The 21,746-nt window shown below is 40.2% G+C and overlaps 1 protein-coding gene across 1 annotated transcript in view; it reads left to right on the forward strand.

Moving 5' to 3' along the window:
* The first annotated feature begins 4,104 nt into the window (after positions 1-4,104).
* The window catches only part of LOC107741095 (slit homolog 3 protein-like), a 196,687-nt gene continuing 179,045 nt past the window's right edge, over positions 4,105-21,746 (forward strand). Inside the window, exons 1-3 of the mRNA XM_016553687.1 lie at positions 4,105-4,640; positions 15,650-15,721; positions 18,496-18,567. Of these exons, the coding sequence (XP_016409173.1) occupies positions 4,474-4,640; positions 15,650-15,721; positions 18,496-18,567 (311 nt within the window). The 5' untranslated portion in view covers positions 4,105-4,473. The remainder of the gene's footprint in view (positions 4,641-15,649; positions 15,722-18,495; positions 18,568-21,746) is intronic.

The raw sequence follows: 21,746 nt of genomic DNA on the forward strand, positions 1-21,746 counted from the left end.
CTATAATCATCCCATCACAAAAAACCTTATTCCCTTGGATGGATATTGGTCTAGCCCCTGAGTGAGTCTCTGGGAACAGTCACGGGAGGAGTGTAAAGTTTATCAACTGCACTGAGAGACTTGCATCTGACCACACGAACATTACTTCTCCATCTCCCCGTATGCAGATGAAATTCCGGTCGAAGGAAAAATTGAGGCAGAAGAGCCAACAGCTGGCCGCTCCTCTGAGTTCTTTTGAGCATTCGGGTCCATGATAACTCCCTAGTAAATTGGATCATCAATCTTCCAGTCATACCGGTGGAAAAAGTCTTACATTGTAGCGTCAGTGTTAGCCACATATGGAACTGTTTATAGGCTAATCCTGATAGAGGCACGATGAGCGGAAGGGCACCAGATAGATCCCACCTCCCACCCATCCAGTCCTCATCCCATTCTCTGAAAAAGATCAACCATATTAACCACTTCCACATTACAAAACCTTTATGATTGTAGCACTGAGCCCATCTAATTGTGCACTTCCTACAACTGGAAAGAAAAGGCCTTGGATGTTGTTGTTTTTGTTGGAGTTTCTCCATTCAGTTTCATTCCCATTGTTCCTAGTCCACACTGAGCGGCATTACGTAGGACGCACATCGTTTTAAACATTCTTTTGCCTGCCAGCCGTGAGTAATTGAAAAGAAGCGATTGGGAAATTCTGCAGGAATGCTTGTGTCCCAGGGTTCAACATGAAATGTTGAAAAAATTCTGACATCAGAGTCAGGTCAAAGATCAACTCCGTTTAAAAAAACACCTCAGGTTTGGCATAACCAATGATGTCTGCAGGGCTCGAGCAGTTCCCATGGAATGTGAGCTTGTAGAATTACAAACAAATCATTCTGCAAGGCAACATCTGGCCATAGTTTCCCCATGTGTTTGTTTGCTAAAACTGAAGGACAAGAATCAAAAAGAGCGTATACACGTCTAAAGCTCTTTTACCATTCTGTGGATTAGCACACAACTTGAGCCGAGCCTTTCTGGCTGTCTGAAACTCACGGGGCCCAGGCCCTGACAGCATATGTGTCCGAAGGACCCCAGGCTGTTGTTCCTGGCAGGCCCCTGTCACAACTCTCCACCTCCCGATACTCTCCCCTCTCCGCCTCCTGCCCGCCCCTGTTCGTATGAGCTAGGACAATGTGCATGTAATTAGCAGTTCTGTGTGGCAGCAGCAGCTGAGGTCTTGTTGCCTCATGGGCACACGCAGAGTTGGCTCTGGAGACTCGCACACAGGAAGCTTGGGCCTCTGGTTGAAGTGGCCACTGTGCAGACAGCAGGATGCTACAGAGGGAGGCTGTTTTTCCAATTATCACCCAGCAGCAGTTCACAGAGGTGCCAGACAACAATGCAAACTGATGCCTGAGAGAAATAAGCAACTTCCCATTCGTGCTCCGTTTGCTTGTGGGAAAGAATTAAGATCCATAATGTAGGTTAACAGCCGTTGGCTGGGATACAAATGGGACAAAAGTGGAAATCTATGAGCCATAAAGTACATTTTGCTGTGGACTTAAATGTTTGACTGTTTTTCTCAGTTCTGTGTTAGCTAAAGGGAGGAAATTTCCACCCAGGAAGATGAGAAATCCTTCCCTGCTCTTCTTGGTTACAAAGCTACAGAGCAGAACGACAATGTAAAATGCATACAAACTGACAAAGAAAGGGAATATATGGAGTGAGGGAAAATCTGTATGAGGCAAACCAACCCCCTTCCCCCTCACGGCAAACGGATAGGCTGAGAGATTTACGTAATTGCTGAAAAGTTTGGATTTCTTTTAATGTTCAAGTGTTCCATTTAAAAGCAGTCTCATGTCTCATGGTATGCTAATGGCTTTTTTCCTCAGACAGGTCTTTGGCTAGCCCTTTCCCTTCCCTGCCAGAAGTGCTGGTCTACACCATCCATGCCAAGATTTTCCATAATCTGGCCACTCGCTTTCCATTGGGTGCAATACATAAAATGGAAAGTTCAGTTTAATGTCAACTGTCCGGCCTTAACTCACAAAACTTGTATCATTTTACAAATAAGATCCTTTGTTTTGACATTTATAGTGCATATTTCATTGCTATGTGTAGTTCAATGAAACTGTGGGTCAATTCAATTTGATGACTAACCTTTTAACTTATTTCAACTTTTTTCAGAACAGCCAAGTTATGATTAAAAGATAAGTCACAATGTATTTTCTTGTTCAATTTGTCTTATTTGTAATGTCATGTGCTCGGTTTTTAAATACATTATGACTGTGTATGTTTTTCTGAAAATGTTCAACCTAAGGGCAGCTGTTATTTTTCTCAGCCTCTCAAAGCGCACAAGCATCCTGTCTGCAGCCCAGTTCCTTGAGAATTGCAAAGAAAATGACACTCTTCCTTAATAAAGACATACATTTGAGTGCGTAAGACAGAAACGCTTCTGCTGCCGTATAGCCTGATCGTGCTTAAGTGTGCAACATGGCTGTTTGAGGGTCACTCCGTGGGTAAGAGTTTTTCACATGAAAGTCTGACCTTTGAGAAGCTGATAGACAGCTCAGACACATGTAGAGTATTGCTCTCCCTATCACGCTCATTCTCCACAGCGTTCCACAGGTGGAAGCTCTCTGGACATTCCTCACTCCTGACGTGAACAAGTGAATAGAATAAAGCAGTCTGTAAATCTAGCACATCACCCTTATTGACACAAATCACAGATTTATGGACTCGCGGCCATGTGTGTGTGCATTAAAGGAAGTGTAAAGCACATGTTTTGCAGCTTAACTTCACGCACGTACCTGCAGCCTTCAGCAGACGCTTAATGCACCACACTTTGCTTTCGGAAGGAATAATGTAAGTAAATGAATCTGGCATATGGGCGTTGATTCAATTGATTCAGTGTGTTAAACAAGGATTCTATGCTACTCGTTATGGGTCTGAACACAGCGTTTAAACATTTAAATTGAGTGAATCTTTAACCTATCTAGACATCTGTTGTCTTTTACTGACTGGAGTGAATACTTTCTGTGTAGCACTTACCTTTATTCTATTATTAAAAGTAACTTGCTCTGACAAACTATATTTAATGTCTTTAACTTGACTTTTTTGCATGCATGCATGTATATAAGGCCTGCATCATGCATATTTCAGGTGAATATACAAAGAAAGCATCTGGAATGAATGACAAACCATAGCTGAAAAAAATACAACTCCATAACCACTCTAAACTTCACAATATGGTGAAACCAGTGGTTTCTCACTGTGAGGAAGGAAATTGAGTTTAGATGTAGTTTCTCACCAGACGAGGGCACTACGACAGCAACATGTGGACTAAAAATCATGAAAAAAAGAAACAAAATCGTGAAACTATTTAAAGAGTGATGTGACTCAAATTATCTGCACAAAAATAGATAAATTGCTTAAGATATTTTTGCAGTATCTGAATCACTGCATGATACAGTTAAATATATTTGCCTTCATAAATCTCCATATAGCCTATAGTTCATATATATATATATATATATATATATATGTATAATAACAACAAATGCAAATTTAACAACATTAGTAATAATCATACTTTCTCAGTTAAAACAGGTATTTTTTGGTTGTGTTATTAATTTATTTTATTATATATTTATTTATATATGTGTTCTTAATCACTGTAATCTCCGTGAACAAACCCTTCTTGCTGGTGAATATGGATAACCTTGTTGAAACATAAAATCATATCAGTCTTGTTTTATTGCGATTTTTATCTTTGTGATTTAAAAAAAAATATAGATGACACAAGTGTCTTTTCTTTTCGCATGGCGCTTTCTAATTCATAACTTCGTGTTCGTCCCTCAAAGTTACCGAGCGTTTAGAGCGGGCTGAGTTATTTGAAGCTGTCCCAACAACTTCTCGAGTCGAGACCCCAAATATCCCAGAGTGACATCACGCAGATTAGCCAGTAGGAGTGTGGAGCGCAGAGTTTGGGGGCTGGAAATCCAATAGGTACGAGCTCCGCTGAAGTTTCTCAAACACTATCAATGAGGATTTGCATGCTGGACCCAAAAATCGCAATTGGTGAAGAATGAGCAGGAATCGTTTTGGACATTTTGAATGATTTTGCGGACTTTTTAAGGGCTTTTTTCCTAGTTAGCGATGTGCATTTCTAACTTTTGATGCGCATCTGTATATTTCAGTGGTGTGGAGAGACAGATGAAACCTCGCGTTTGAATGCGCAAAGCTTTTTCTGATGCATTTCGAGAAGTTTTCAAAGTTGGAACTATTTTATGCTGGTATTGTAGCTCATCTTTAAGTTTTTCTTTTCACCCCTTGTCCTACCTGTATTTTTTTGCGCGCGGGATTTAATTGGCTGTGGACAAGACGCGGATACATATTTGTTTTTCAAATAGCCTATGCATTAGTTTATTTTGTTGTTTTTGCATATTTTTTTTCTTTTGCTATTGGGCTGCTCTCAGCCTCAGAGGATTTCTGATGCGGTGGGTGAAGTATTGGGGGACAGTGGCTGTGCTGTGCGGGCTGCTGTGCTGTGCTGTGAATGGATGCCCGCATAAGTGCAGTTGTTCGGGCTCACATGTGGATTGTCAGGGTCAAGGCTTCAAGACGGTGCCCAGGGGAATCCCGAGGAATGCCGAGAGACTGTAAGTATGCCTATTATCGCGTTACTTGAATACCAATAATGTAATGACAGCGGTGCGTACCTCTGTTCACAGACAGTGGCACCGTCGCGATTTCATGTATTGTGAGCGGGAGATGCAATTAAAGTTTTTTCTTCATCTTTTTACAGCTGTTGTTGGCTTGTAACATACAGTAGTGTCCATGCTACACGTATTGAATGGTATTAAACACTGAAGTAGGCTGGTAATTTAAATCAAAAGAAAATAACTGTTTTGAAGCTAAATAAACCCATTTTGGATACCAGTGAAGCTGCATGCCTTTTACTAAAAGGTATTAAAAAAAAAGTAAAAAAGCGCAGATGCAAGGATAAAGGTTAAAATATGTATTTATCTACCCAACGAACAAGCAACTGTGCTGAAAATAGAATGGTAATTCAAGAAGCAGTGCTTTTATTTTACTTGCAATTATGCTTTAAAATCAAAAATTTGATAATAGGAATTAATCCATCACAGTTGTGCTCTGGGTTTCCCACTGGTCAATGATATGATTACATGTATTGTGAACATTTGAGAGAGAGCAGATTTAATAATGCATCAATAATAAGCTCTTTAAAAGACATCATCTCTCAGATCTCTCTCAAACTGGAATAAATCAGCTTTGGTCTTGTAGCGTTTTACACTAGCTATGTAAAAAATGTTCACATGAAATCAAGACAGTCTGAACCCCATTTATAGTTGCACAACTCACTTCACATCAGTAACTCAACAGATCATTAAGTGAATGCAGGTCACAAATGTTACCACTGGGATTAAATGGGCTTTAATACAGTAATAGTATTTTGTGTAATATGGACACTATTGTAAAACATTACTATAATTTTCTTAATAAGATATGTTAAGCTGATAGAAGAAAATTGCATTATGTTACCTTTGCTCAGTTGGTCAGGTTTCCTCTTTAAACAGTGTTTTTGCAGTTGTTAAAGCAGGTCAGTTTTCTTCTTAAAGTGAAATATAGATTTAAAGCATAGGCTCGGTTTTTAACAAAATATTTATTTTAATATCAGTATAGGATATACTCAGTGTCATGTTTTTCTGTAGAGGATACAAATCCATTTTAAGTGCTGCAAGTTTTACGTTTTTTGTTTAAACTTACATAAATTCTATGTAGCCTGTTATAAACTGTCTAATGCATGAGGAGTTTCAGTGCAGAGTTTTGTATTGAGAGTTTGAAAAGTTTGGACTTGAGTAAAATCACATTTCATTGATTCTATCCAGAATATTCTAAATGAGGCTTGAGATATTATGTCCACATCTGAATGCTGAACAGCGTTGCAGCGGATTCTTTCATCCAGTATAATGAGTTTACACAAACATTAACATGATTAATGGACATATGGTGTGAGTGTGTGTATGTACCTTGGCTGTGTTCGTTGGGGAACCACAAGCCCGTTGAGGGGCGCACTGCAGCTGAAGACTGACTCTCTTATGTGTTTAGATTACTTCTAACCACTGGTGAATTTCACTGTGAAAATATCCTTAATTTCCTTGTTTCCACCTGCGGCACTTCTGTCGTGATAAGCCATGACAGTTCATTAAGTATCACAACCATCTGGTATAATATAATATTTTTGGCGGGATCTGATAGGAAAGCCTTCCAGTCTGTTCAGTGGCCAGAGGTCTGGTTGAACCTTCCAACCTTTAACCCCTAAAGGGCTTTTCAGTGGAATTTTTCATGTGGAGAGAAAAATAAATAAGGGTCTCATGACCCTCGGTATATTGGATTTGTTTTAAAATATACCATGTCAGGTTGAGTCTTGCTTAAACTAGAGACAGATGCAAGTCTTTGTTTTTGTTAATGACTTTACATATTCTCATAACCAGTTTTATTCATTGAAAACCAAGCAATTCATCCAGTGTTTTGCACCAAGCTTCGGCATCTGCAAAGTAGCAGTTTTCAAGACCCCTCAAAGTCCAGAAGCACCCGTCTCCACGTCTCCTGGGTACGATTAACACGCCACCAGGTTTCCCAGAGCACCCTGGAGTGTTGATTTAACTGTAATGACTGCACCTCTGCCCTAAGCAAGGCCTAGTTACCCACAATTCCAGAGTTCAGGCACATTTCCCTCTAATAAATGTGCATTTATTCGAAAGGCTTTTCTTTCTTTGACAGCTCATATGATTTTGCGCTCATTAGTAGATCCTGTCGCAACTGTAATATCCCCTTTCAGTCACTCACACACGCTCTTTCATCTCCCTCGCTCTAATTTGCACCAGTTACGCACACACTTTGTAGCATTTAATAGCAAATTCTCTTCGTCGGAGTCTTAGGCCCTCTTGCAGTTAACACTTTATTAACAATGTGGCACTTTGTGGCTGGTGTAGCGTGTTTGGTCTGCCGGATCAGGAGAGAATGGCAGCATTCCCTTCCTCTCATCACACTCTGGGTGTCTTAATGAAGTTTCGGTGTGAAACCGCCAACTCCTGCTTTCCCAACTGGAAGCTCCGCCCTCGATTGCATATCCGTTTGTCAGCGTTTGCTTATGCCGCATGTCAGTTTTTTATTATCGCAAAGAGTCAGTCAGCGGGATAGTGTGTGTGTTTGTTGTGTTGGTATTGGAGCGAATCAGGAGGTGGGTTTGTGGTCTCCGGTGCCCTGCTGACCTCAGTGGGCATATGAGGAGCATATGTGAAGTCTCTCGCTCGGTGCGCGGCCGTTCACACACTGCAGTCTGCCAGACAGCTGCTGGCACTGCTTGTGGGCAAAGTCTTCGGGGAAAGATTCGCCACCCAACTTTAGTAAAAAAAAAAAAAGGTTTCGTGCACGGAAAATATTTAATGTGTCTCATTTCAGGCAGTACATCAAAGCTTAGTGCTGTCTTTGGTGAGTCTGGGAGCCAGCAGACCTCTCGTCACAAAAGTCTCGAAGAGGTCACTCCGAATGTCAGGGACCCAGAAGTCTGTGAATCTTCCAAGCTTGTGTCATACTTTAATGGAAGGCTGGATTCGATAATGCACATGCCTCCAGGCCATTTCAGGTTTACGAGGGATCTTGTTTTGCGCACTTTGTCACCAGAGCAACACATCAAGAGCTTCGTTATTCTCATCAGTACATCTTGTTAGTTGTGGCTGAGTGTAGCTAGAAGTGACAGTGTTTATCCTAAGTTAACAAATATGAATAGAACCGTGTGTGGTTTTATGATTTCGTTACTGTGATGTAAGGATCACGGACTCAAACACTCGGTTGCAGCTAGCAACCAGTAAACAAAAGAATCAAACCAGAGTTTCTGAATGATTTGATGAGGGTTTTGCTAGGCTTTCGGTAGGCAGAAAGGACTCTAATGAAGTGTTGGGGAGTAGAAGTAGTTCATTTTTTCAGACGTCACATAGTGATGTAGTGTGACAAAACAATACAGTACATCTGTGTATTTGTCACATTGTATTTTGCAGCCATGAGAAAATGTGCTCTCTTCTAACTGTTCTTTTTTGTGATGTTTGATTCATTTAGTGAATCATTTTGTTTAGACGGTTCATGTAAGTGTTTAAAAATGATTCACTGATTCATTTGAGTCCCTACACAAGATTTTACACCCCATTTAGTTAAATGCTGACGTCTATTGTGTACCCATGTATATAATTTATGATTTTTCTAGTTCACTGCTTGTATTTAGGTTACATGTACGTTTAACTGCGATTTAATGCTTCAAGTCACATTATCTGAAATATTTTAAAAAGATAGTGTCTTCTTACATATTCAGAGTTGTTTGCTACATAGTGTAGCTAACTAACTTTTCAAATAGTAGCTTCACTAAAAGTTTAGCCTAGGAAGTAATGACTTCAAAGAAAACGCTCCCCTGCCTAACATCAGCTACGATACAAGAAAAAACAATTTTTTTGGAGAAATTTATACAGGAAACTTAATGGAAACAGAGCGCCACAAAGCCAAATAAATAAACCCATGGTGGCCTGGTACAGAGGCTGTTGTTCATATGGTCAGCTGGGACACTCATTTTTTGACCGTTCTTCCCGGTAATGACGTCTGCAGAAAGTTGGTGGGAGGGTATCTTTAGTTACCCCCGGAGTCCAAGATGAGACTTGTGTTATTGATGAGCCTTTTGTAGCCTTGCTGTCATATTGACTTTCACACAGACGTGTTGAAGATGCCCATGTCACCTCTCAGCCCAGCGTTACTCTAGTAATTTAAGAAGTCATATACTGTGCAAGAACACCAGGCCGTCTGCTCTATTAGCTGTCAGGGTTTGAAAATAAACCATCCAGGGGGTAAACTCTCAAAAAAAAAAGAAATTTGAAATAATTCATTTTTGTCTGCTCTGCTTAGTGTGAAGTGAACGTCCTTCGCATTCAGGCATGGCCGTAATGAGATGGAAACTGCCAACATTGCTCATAAACAATGAAGAGGAACTTAAAGACGCACTGGCTGCTTCATTTTCACTGCCTTCATCGTGAAACTCCAGTGATGAGTTGGCCTTTATCCCTATGCAAACTCCAATCCAATCTTTTCTAACAGTAAAACCAGATGATTTTATGTTTTTTTATCACAAATGGCTTTTACCAAAGACAATAAACAATCATCACCAGCCATGCCAGGTAATCAAAAATAGAAGATTGCATTTTTGTGGTTTTGGCTAATAACAGTGCGGTAAAACAAAGTTGTGTATGGAACCCTGTGACGATTTCAAGGAATATGGGATTGTTAAGAGCTTTTGAGGTGGTGGTAATATGTTGGGAGGTACACCTCAGGAATTCTGGGACAGGACTGCTTGTGTCCAGAGATGTATGGTAGCCACATGGCTGCTGGCTGCATGGCTCATGGGAGATGAAAGAGCGGTAATAAACCCCCCCTATTTGATCTCGCACAAGTGCAAATGAACAAGCGTTCTGGCGGCGAACTTTCAGAAAACTGGGAAAAGGAAAGAGGTATTTTCGCTTTCACAACGAAACACACAGCTTCGTCACAACATGGTGGCGGAGGCAGCAAAAATAAAGTTTTGGGCGGTGTTATGCAAATCTTCCCACATCGTGACGTAGACATGTGGGGGCGTGTTTAAATGAGGCCTTTTAGGAGGGCGTGGACCAGTCTTAACTTTTATAAAGAATATCTCTTTGGGTTTGAGACTTTAGTCTTTGCAACTTTAGGGATCTTATCTATTCACGAATAGCTTGTAACACTCCAAAGAGAAAGGAAAACTTGAAATCGCATCATATGACCCCTTTAAAATATCCCTATCTGTGTCTTGCGTTTAGCATCTGCCTTATAATTTTCAGTGGCATACGGATGCCGTGTTGAATTACCTCAGTGAAGGAGAAATGATAATTAATGCAGGCATTTAATGAGGAGATAATAGGTGGCAGAAATTACATTGACAGTTATGACTGAACTTGTTCATTTAAATGCACAGGACAAGCATAATCTCATGTATCTGTGCTTATCTCAAAGGCGTTTAGTTGTAATTAATCAGTAGACATGAGAGCAAAATTAGTTCTTATTGATGTATCTATCTGTTCTGATAATAACCTGTGCATGTTATGAGGAGAATATTAATGTGTTTGTATTGTTGGACATATGTAATAAAAAAACAGCCTTCTAAGGCGTCCAAACCCAAGGAAGAACTCATTTAAGATTCCAAACAGCGATGAGAAGCTTTCAAGAGGAAATGGAGCATACCTATCAGCTTCTGAGGACTAGACTAGTGTGGCTTTGAGGAAAATAACAGAAGATTACGACAGGAAACGCATCGAGAGGCAGGGTATCGTATGGGAACAGAAAAAGCAGCTCTTTTGTTTTCATGCACATTTTTCTCGAGGTCTTAGGGCACTTCGGTCGCCTGCCGTGTTGCAATTGCGGCACGACCCAGTCAAAATATCCTCCAGCCAAAATCGCAAAGATTCTTCTCTTTGTCCAGTGCCGTCCCGAGAAGCACATTTTACCAATGTTCTGCCGGCTTATGACCTGGATGAGTCGGGCTGTGTGGTCTAACGGCATGCGTGGGTGGGGTGGACCCCAGAGGGGGCGCATTGTTAGTGTGGAACACCTGCCGTTTGAATGGGCACCTTATCCCCTCAGCAAATTAAAACAAACAATAGCCAGTAGGGGGCTGCCATATCTGTGAACTCCACCTTGTCAGTGTGACCGGAGGTTTGATTGAGTTTCTAGAGGAAGCAGGACTTAGTTAGCTCCCTGGGTTGTTAACACGTACTGTAAAAAACTGACACGGTGAGGATTGAAGTTAAGGATAGAGAGAGAGGGGAGGAAATGTGCGGTGTTATTAGTGGGATTACATTGCAAGCAGGTGAGAGGATACGAGACGAGAAATCTACAGAAGAGGGAACTACTGGGAGATTAGGGCATGTGAAAACGGAAAGAGAGTGACGTGGAGAGACTGGGAGAGTGAGAATTTGTGGGAACGCTGTGTGTATGTATAGAATTGTGGAGAAGTTAAAAGATCAAGGGAACATGATGCATTAAGATTTCTGAGTTCAATGCAGGAGAAACTTTGTACTGGTTATTTTTTAATGCAATTACAAGTAATGGGAACTGAAACTGAAAGGCTGTTGACTACTTTAACTAAACCAGTGAGACCTCATCAGAGCCAATCAGTCCTAACTCAGTACTAACTATTTGTAAATAAAAGCTGCAGTCGTTTTATACAATAGCTTGTATATGCAATTAGATCTCAACTCTTAAAACACACTGCCACAAGGGCCTTTCGCACCGCGGGAACCTTTTCAAAGTACCAGAATTAATTGTGGAACTACCCACTTTTTGGCGTTTTCGCACCGCCGGAACTGGGTGCGATTTTAGTACCGGACTGCCTTTTTCGAGAACCAAATTAGCTCCTACTACGGAGCAGGGTCTAACCAGCACAACTGGTACTAATCGCGACGCAAGTAGACATTGATTGGCCAAACGCGTACGAAAACGCCCTCACCCAACTAAAGCGGTGCGAAAGGCCCTATAGTCTCTTAGGCATTTGATTCAAAAATACAGTAAAAACTATAATATTATGAAATATTTTTACAATATAAAATAAGTGTTTTTATTTGAATATGTTTTAAAATGTATTTTATTCCTGTGATCAAAGCTGAATTTTCAGCATCATTACTCCAGTCTTCAGTGTCACATGATTCTTTAGAAATCATTCTAATATCCTGATTTGCTGCTTGAGAAAATTTGTATTTTTTAATTGTACTGAGAACAGTTGAAAACAGTTGTTCTACTTAATATTTTTGTGGAAACCATACATCCTTTTCAGGATTTTATGAATAAAAAGTTCAAACAAACAGCTTTTATTTGAAATATAAATCATTTTTAACATTAAAACTGTGTTTACTGTGACTTTTGATCAATTTTAATGCATCCTTGCTGAAAAAAAGAAAACTGAATTTTGGAACAATGGTGTACCTCAATAAAGATGACAATCAACAAACCCTTTTAAGTGAAATAAGCTCTGTACATTACCACACAACCAATAAGTGACGATACAAACAATAACAAAAACAACACCGTAAATAAAGTCAGCAAAAAGTAAAGCAATAATACCAGTAATCTCTTAATTTATTCATGCTGCAGTGCATGGTGGGAGCTCTCAAACTCTTAACATGCTTCATCAGCAGTTGTTCAGACAACTCTAGGCCAGTTGGGACAACATTTTTGGGAATATTTTTGTTTAACATTTTTGTCGATTCAGGTAATTCACATTTTTCTTTATTTGTATGCCCAAAGGTGGGTGTGAAAGATACTGTCATGGTTGGTTTTCACAGCAGGTAATAGCTGCAGCGCAAAACCAAGTGTGCTACCTACATAGACATCACCATCTTTCTACACACAAAAATGCTGCCTAGGTTTTGAAACACAGCCGACGTCTGGGAGAAGATCATGTTATGGAATCCAGGGTCTGTAAATGGCCTGTCCCCTGTAATATGTTTCCTATATGGCTCATATTAGTTTGCTTGATGTGCGCTTTGTGGTTCTGGGGAAATCTTTTGAAATCCAATATGCCTTTAAATCAGATTTATAAATGTTTATGTATATTATGAGAAAACACACTGAGACGGCCCGATGTTAGTGCGTAAGTGTATGCGTGTGTCATTATATGTCACTGTATATTTCTCAGCGTTAATCTTTTCAGTGTGGCGGAGCTCCAGTAAACAGCGCCCACAGAGGAAGTCCATAGGCATGTATACTCATTTCGGTGAATGTATATACAATTTCAGACACGCTTGAAACAACTGATAAAACAGTCTGGGAAAAGGATAAAGTATTGACTAGAGTGGAAAAATACTTAGTTTCGTAATATATAATTCATTCAGATGCAAGAGGAGACGTTTTCCAAACACAAATGTTTCCATGCAGTCTGTCTCTCTAGCAGTTTATTCCCATCTTCTCATTCGCTTTGCTTACATACAGTGCAAAACATCATTCCTCAGACATTTTTTGAGGCTTTAGCTGTCTTGTTTTTGTATGGAAAAGAAAAAAAAACATACCTGGGCAAAGACTTTAGAAATACCAAGACTCATGCCCTCGTTTTACTATGAATGGGAGAAAGTGCAACACGCACTATGGCAGAATAGTCCCGCCTTCTAAATAAAAGAGCCAATGGTGTCACTTTAACTCCAGTTGCAATGTGAAAAATGTTGCTGCAGTTAGTTATAGCAACTTATAATGTGTTGAGATAACTTAAATCTTAACTAAAATATAGTTAACTAAATGTATAATTTTAAGTTAAGCATGAGACAACACATTATTACTTATTTTAAAGGGGTCATATGATGCGATTTCAAATTGTCCTTTCTCTTTGGAGTGTTACAAGCTCTTGGTGCATAAAGAAGATCTGTAAAGTTGCAAAGACTAAAGTCTCAAATCCAAAGAGATATTCTTTATAAAAGTTAAGAGTCAACCACGCCTACCTAAAACGGCTAAACGCAAGTTCTCTCACGCAAAGAAAGAAGGCGTAACTTTTATTCTCGCTGTAGTATTGTTGTTGCCGCCGCTGCCATGTCGTGAAGGCGCTGTGTGTTTCGTTGTGAAAGCGAAACTACTTTGTTTGGCCTTCCAAAAGAGGACAATATATCCGCTTCGTTATGCCTAGAGCTGATCCGTGCTGGGCACTGAGGAAATACATCAACTTCGCGCTGTCGATCGCCGGATCGGCTTTCACCGTGGACGAAGCGGAGTCCAGCCCGGAGCCGTATTAAAGTTGTTAACTAATTTCAGCAAACATTTTTTTTACAGTGTAGAAACCAAGTGTGTCGTACACGTCCTGAAATGTGAAGCCACAAAAGTTTGATTGCCATCTGGTGGCTGGCTGCAATATACTGTAGGTCATAAATCCCGCCCTCTTCATGTAAACGAATGGAACGTAAGCCAAACTAAAAAAAAATCAAATTACATTTTAAATACATTTTTCCACTACTGGTCAGACCAAATGAATCACTACTGCACAGACTCGGGCTCCAAATGAATCACTACTGCTCTGACTCTGGCTCCAAATGAATCACTACTGCGCCGACTCATCCAAATGAATCACTACCGTGCCGACCCGGGCTCTAACTGAATCACTACTGTTCCAACACAGGCTCCAAATGAATCACTACTGCTCAGATTCTGGCTCCAAATAAATTACTACTGCGCCGACCTGGGCTCCAAATGAATCACTACTGTGCCGACTCGGGCTCCAAATGAAGCACTACTGTGCAGACTTGTGCTCCAAATGAATAACTACTGTGCCGACCCGGGCTCTAACTGAATCACTACGGTTCCAACATGGGCTCCAAATGAATCACTACTGCTCAGACTCTGGCTCCAAATGAATCACTACTGCACTGAGTCAGGCAGGCTCCAAATGAATCACTACTGTGCCGACTCAGGCTCCAAATGAATCACTATTGTGCAGACTTGTGCTCCAAATGAATCACTACTGCGCCAACTCATCCAAATTAATCACTACTGCGCAGATTCAGGCTCCAAGTGAATCACTACTGTGCCAACTTGGGCTCTAAATGAATCATTACTGCACTGACTCAGGCTCTAAATGAATCACTACTGCGCTGACTCGTCCAAATGAATCACTACTGTGTTGTCTCGGGCTCTAAATGAATCACTACTGCGCCTACTCGGGTTCCAAACAAATCACTATTGTGCAGTTTCGGGCTCCAAACGTTACTGGCACGAGATGATAGTGGCCATACTGGGATGTTTTGGCTTCATGTTCCTATAGTGGAGGGAAGTGGAGATGCATCGTAAATCTTTTTTTACAGTCAACAGTTGAAGCAGTTAGTTATGTTCTTAGGACTGCACATCCACATTGGCCAGACCAGCCTGAAATATAAGCTTTTTTATCACTATTTAAGCATAGGAAGCAACATTTATGGCACAGTTCACATCACATTTTGTTCCTGGTTTGAAATATGGTATTTAACTGTGAGTACAGCCAGCAGTTTTTGAGATTTCAGGATTTCCCCATTCAAGTAGATCGGACTCATTGTTGCATGCCCGGAATAACTGCCCGGAGGCGTTGCAAATCATGGCTGTTGAGTAAACAGACTTTCCTTGAAAGGGACTTTGACCCAGTTAAACATATTAAGAAAATAATTGCATTGTATAGAGTTATTGTACATGCAGAACAGAAAAGGGCAGGTGTACGCTGACGTGACCCCGAGCCGTGCACGAGAGCGTGTGTATGGGAACGTTTAGAGTGGAGGCAGCTCAATAGCAGCATGCTGAAAGGGAGTCGCCTCCAGCACAGTGAATGCGAGGCATTCGGCCTCTCAGACTCAGTATTCCACAGCATGACACTAATGCTCCCTGGCAGACGCCAGCTTTGAACAGCATTGCCCTGCGGGCATCTGGTGCGAGTCGGGGCTGTCGAGGCACTGCCAGGGAGCCTCTGTATTTAAATTCTCTGTTTACTGACTCTGCTGTGAGCTGAGACTTGAAAAATCATGTTTGAAAGCATAAGTGAAATGAAAAGCTTTTAACTTTTTTCTCAATCCCTCTCCCTTTTTTTTCTTTCCAGGGATCTGGACCGGAATAACATTACCCGGATCACCAAAGTGGACTTCTCTGGCCTCAAGAACCTGCGCGTGTTGTAAGATGTCATTCTGTATCTCTCGCTCTTACAGTTAATCCTTCCTTTAACTCCCAAGTTCCCCTCCTCTTCCGTGTTGTCTTTACAGTCAAAGCCATCAAAGGGTTCGAGGCTGAAAGCCGGGAGGATTACGGCACAAGTCATAATAAAACAAACTGACATTTAAGCTGAGTAAATCCGACACATTTAACATGACCCTGTGACTGAACCTCGCATGAAGTCATTGCCTTAGATGCAGTCAATCTTCAAACTTGTTCTTAAGTTTGAAGAATATGTAACAATATATTCCATTCCAGAAACTTGAACCTTTAGAATAAATAAATAACGGACGGTTGCTCGGAGAGGTGCAGGACAGTGGTGATCTCCTCTGGAGAAAGTGTTCTTTCAGCTTAATGACTGTAATCATGCATTTCTCCGTGCTGTTTTCTTCCTGAACGAGAGCCCGTAAAGAGAGTGGAATGGAGATAAAAATAAACAAGTGAAAAAAGAGGAGTAAAATAAACGCCCAAGAGAGCAGTCGTAAGCCGAGGCAGTGGCTGGCGGGCAGCACCGAGGCAGTTTAAGGTGGTTTATGATTAACAGTCATGGCATGCACCAAAAGCTGCCTCTCCCTGGGCCCGGTGAACAGCCTCGGCACCCTCTTATCTCTCTGGAAGGTCCAATCACACCTATGCACTCTCCCACGCATTAGCTTCACTGTGACATTAATTTTCCCATGCTAAAAGAAGTGAGAAGTGTAAGCTGCACTGTGTTTTATTATTTTTTAATAATAACGTTAATAATTAATAATATTAATTATAATTAATAATTAATAATGTATTATTTTTAAATGTAGGTTTTTGGGTAGTCACATCATAGAACATTTTACAACCTGAACTTAACTTGCCTTGTCATAACAGACAAATAATCTTACATTATGGAATTTTTTAAATGACTTTAAGATACAATTATGAGGCTCTGCAGGGTTTCCCTTTATGAAATCACTTCATGTTTTATTTTTTCTGTATGAGTCTGCATGTTGGTTGCACCACATGACTTTGAAATGCATGACAAATGTTTTTCAAACTATTATTATTATTAGTAGTAGTAGTAGTATTAACAGTATTATTATTATTATTAATATTAATATCATTATTATATTTTGTGAAAATATTTTTCCTAAGAAGTATACAATAATTACTTGGACAAAAGATTTGGATAGTCTTGGAACAAAGATCTTTCCCACCCAAAAGCCCTCAGAGAAGTGCAATCAATCAATCAATCAATCAATCAGAGTTATTAATTCATAAATATTAAAACGTTTTTGGAGAGTCGCACCACATGACATTTCATAACCTGAATTAACCTTGCCTTTTCATAACCCAACATGGGTTATGAAATAACCCAGCATATTACCCCCAGCATGTGTCTGCATTTTGGTTGCACCAAGTGACTTTTGATTGACAAATGTTTTTTAAACATTCATTGGCACTGAGCAGTTTTGTTAAATGTTATTATTATTATTGTTATTATATTTTTGTTTCCTAATTAATAAACAATAATTAGATGTTGAAATTAAAGATTGACCTTACTTAAAACTTTCCCATTCAAAAGTCCTCAGGGAAGTGCCGTCTGCACTGACCTGGGACCTTCCTATAAACCAGCACTTGGTTATAAATGTATAACAAATACTGTTCCAGCAATACCATGTGTGCTGCCTCACCCTTTCATCAATTGAGAGGTCTTCTGCTCTCCTTGTCAGCCCCTGTGAAAGCATAGGTGTTTGCCTGTGTCCCATATGTTTCCATGCAAAACTTCAAAACATTTCTATAAAGACAAGAAAGACAAAGAACAGAAAGAGGGAGAGATGCTGAAAAATGAAGAAAAAGAACTGTTATTATTCTTCAGCACACACCAAAACCCATCTGGTCGGGATCGAAAGGGATTACGTTTAATGCGAATACATAAACCACGGAGGGGTTGATCCCCCATTTGTAAGAATGAGCCAGATAGTTACTCAGGCTCAGATTTATGTTAGATGCAGACTCTATGATATGTTAGTTATCAGCGAAGAATGCAATTATTACGAACAAATCAATTTAGGCTTGCCCTGTTGGATGGCTTGTGTTTTGGCTTAAAGCTGCGGCATTCATAAAAAAGCCTTTGGCTTAGCCAAGTGTCTCATCTCTTCCTGACAGAATGATATGACAAAACATGGATTATGGCTGTAAAAACAGTTGCGTGTCTAAACATTTGCTTTAAAAACATCATTCATAACCCCAGAAAGCGGAAGTCCACTTTACAGGCACTTTTCTTCAGGATTGTCTCTCTTTTTGGAGGATTGCTTGTATTATCCGGTGCTGTGGCTGTGTGCGTCCTATGCGTGTCACTGCGCGTTTGCCCTGATTCAAAGAGACTCAAATATAAACAAGAAATAGCCATGGAGATGTGCTGTCTTTGTAATGCATCTGGAAAATTTTAAGGGCCCTGAAATATGACAGCGTCTAGAGGAGAGCTCTGAAAATACCCTCCAGTACGTCGTCACAAGCATGCTGGACACGAACGAGGGTCTGCTGAGGCAACCACACACTTCATAAAATCAGAGAGAAATCTGCTCTGGTTTTCATGAGGAAAGCCTGCATGCTTATCATTCGCTGTTGTGACAAAGCGAAGTCACAAAGTCCTCTAGTTCACTTTCAACTGTCATTTCAATCATTCAAGAGACCTAATCAATGTCAGTTGAAGTTGAATCGCCAGAGTTGATTGGATAATGAAGTTCTTTTTTCCCCCCACAGACATCTGGAGAACAATCAAATAAGTGTGATCGAAAGAGGAGCATTTCAGGATCTCAAACAGCTTGAGAGAATGTAAGTATCAAATTGAAGGACTGATTGAACTCGCATGCTGTCCTGATACATATTGCATGTTTCTCTATGTGTGTTTTGGACAAAAATAATTTGTAGCCGTTTATGTGCACCACATTGACCTTGTCAGTTTTAATCTAAAACATCTTCACAAAAGCGAAAGGAACTTTGAGAATTTGAAGGTGACCTCCATAACTTTCATTTCAAGTCCAGCGGGTTTACGTGCTCGTTTGCCCCCTGACATCTGGAGCGCAGCCATTTGCTCTTTTCTGGTGAGAATCTTAACACTTCCCAGTGAAACTTACCATTGGGTCAGACCAAACATGCTAGCTATTACTGCCGTTGGACAAGGTCAAAGAATGTCTGGACTGTGGTTTGCATCCTTGAGTTTGTTTATGTGTGCATGTCTCAGTGCGTTTCATTCCTTGTAAATGTTAATGCACGGTTCTGTCTGTGTTTAACCGAATCCGTTGGCAGCTGCCGCCGCACGTTAGTGACGAATGTACAGTGGGTACGGAAAGTATTCAGACCCCCTTAAATTTTTCACTCTTTGTTATATTGCAGCCATTTGCTAAAATCATTTAAGTTAATTTTTTTTCCTCATTAATGTACACACAGCACCCCATATTGACAGAAAAACACAGAATTGTTGACATTTTTGCAAATTTATTAAAAAAGAAAAACTGAAAAATGCTCAGTATTTAGTAGAAGCACCCATTTGATCTAATACAGCCATGAGTCTTTTTGGGAAAGATGCAACAAGTTTTTCACACATGGATTTGGGGATCCTCTGCCATTCCCTCTTGCAGATCCACTCCAGTTCTGTCAGGTTGGATGGTAAACGTTGGTGGAAAGCCATTTTTAGGTCTCTCCAGAGATGCTCAATTGGGTTTAAGTCAGGGATCTGGCTGGGCCATTCAAGAACAGTAACAGAGTTGTTGTGAAGCCACTCCTTCGTTATTTTAGCTGTGTGCTTAGGGTCATTGTCTTGTTGGAAGGTAAACCTTAGTTCCAGTCTGAGGTCCTGAGCACTCTGGAGAAGGTTTTCGCCCATTCATCTTTCCTTAATGCACGGTTCTGTCTGTGTTTAACCGAATCCGTTGGCAGCTGCCGCCGCACGTTAGTGACGAATGTACAGTACATCAAAATCAGCAGCCGTCATGCAGAGAACCGAAGTTTATCAGTCTGTTTACCGCCGCTGAAGAATCTGTCTCTGTGGTGGTTTTGTGGGGCTGGTTTATCTGGGTCTTAAGATCTACATTCCTCATTGTGTCACTCGTATTTGGAATTTCACAGCGTTTAACTCAATGACCCGCTCTCGACGGCGAGTGCGTCCACTTGCATTCCCTCCATCTGACACCCGAGTGTGACTTTTTGTTGTTGTTGTAACCCAGCAGACACATAAATAGCTTGACCACATTATGACAGTAAGTGCTCTAATTAATGATACAGAAACCGAAAGAACAGAAATGTTTTCATGCTACACATTGTGACTAACATAGTGCTTAAAAATAGATTATAAACCATGGTTCAACAATCAAAGGGGTCAAATTTGAGGTAACTCCTCCCCTTGATCCCTCAAACCCTGACATCAAAGCATCTGAACCGAGGTCAATGACAAATAAGAGTGTCTACGATAAAGAAAAATCAGTCACACTTTATTTTAAGGTCCAATTCTCGCTATTTATTAACTACGACTTTTGCCGCAATAAAATCCAAATTACTGCTTAGTAAGGTAGTTGTTAAGTACAGGTATTGGGTAGGATTAGGGATGTAGGATATGGTCATGCAGAAAATGTGCTTTATAAGTACTAATAAATAGCCAATACACTAGTAATATGCATGCTAATAAGCAACTAGTTAATAGTGAGAGTTGGTCCCTATACTAAAGTTTACCTAAAAAAAACAAACAAAAAAAACCGTTTAAAAATCTACTTTAAAACATGTTGAGGTTTTAGAACTATGCTCTTAAGCAAGCACTTTGTTTTATTTCATATAATATTTATATCTTGATTTTTATTTATGGTGTAAAAACAATTTTATATAATTTAAGAAAGGATTACATTTAATTACTCTAAAAACATTAATATTGTTAAATATCATTACCATTTAAAATAACCACTTTCTATTTTAATATATTTTAACATTCTAATAAAAAATATTTTATTCCTGTGCATTTTCAGCAGCAGATTTTAGTGTCAAATTCAGAAAATTAAGACATGCTTATCTTAGAACAGGTATGTTAAAGTCATTGTATTTGTGAATAACAGTTTTAATGTATTTTTTAATAAACTGATATAATTCTAGTCATTGACGCACAGATGTGCATAGCACAATAGACCTTAATCAGGTTAGATGCCATATCGTGGGAAGTCGTGGCCTAATGGTTAGAGAGTCGGACTCGTAACCCAAAGGTTGCGGGTTCGAGTCTCGTACCGGCAGGGATTGTAGGTGGGGGGAGTGAATGTACAGCGCTCTCTCCCACCTTCAATACCACGACTGAGGTGCCCTTGAGCAAGGCACCGAACCCCCAACTGCTCCCCGGGCGCCGCAGCATAAATGGCTGCCCACTGCTCCGGGTGTGTGTTCACGGTGTGTGTGGGTTCACTGCTGTGTGTGTGCACTTTGGATGGGTTAAATGCAGAGCACTAATTCCAAGTACGGGTCACCATACTTGGCCACATGTCACGTCACTTTTTTTCACTTTCATACTGAATTTAACGCGAATGAAAACGAGGCTGTGAGTTTTAATTAAATCATGTAATTTTCACAATTCACTACTGTTTTATGGAGTTTTTCTACCAAAGGAGTTTTTATAAGGACGTTTCATCAGTCATCTGTATGTTGTTAAACAGCAGTTCAATAAATTGAATTAACTGTAATTTAATCCCTCATAGCTTTGTCATTCCTGGCAAAAATGAAATATGGGACTGTCCTGACTAAGGTCTGTTGCAAGATTTCTATATAGTATTTTTGATATTACAAGATGTTGTCAAGCAGGCTCAAGTATGGAGTTGAGGCTTTAGCAAGAGAAAACCAACTTTTTTCTTCAAGAATGAGTCTACTTGAAGGCTACAGCAAGGAACTGAGTTATTAACGCTGTAGGTCCCCAAAACAAAACGCTAGTGATGTTCCTCCTCCACATACCTTTGGTTTGCTCCGTGACCCTGCATCCTATCATC

Source organism: Sinocyclocheilus rhinocerous, unplaced genomic scaffold (assembly GCF_001515625.1).
Source record: "Sinocyclocheilus rhinocerous isolate Xijiao unplaced genomic scaffold, SAMN03320098_v1.1 scaffold44, whole genome shotgun sequence".
NCBI classification, from domain to species: Eukaryota; Metazoa; Chordata; class Actinopteri; order Cypriniformes; family Cyprinidae; genus Sinocyclocheilus; species Sinocyclocheilus rhinocerous.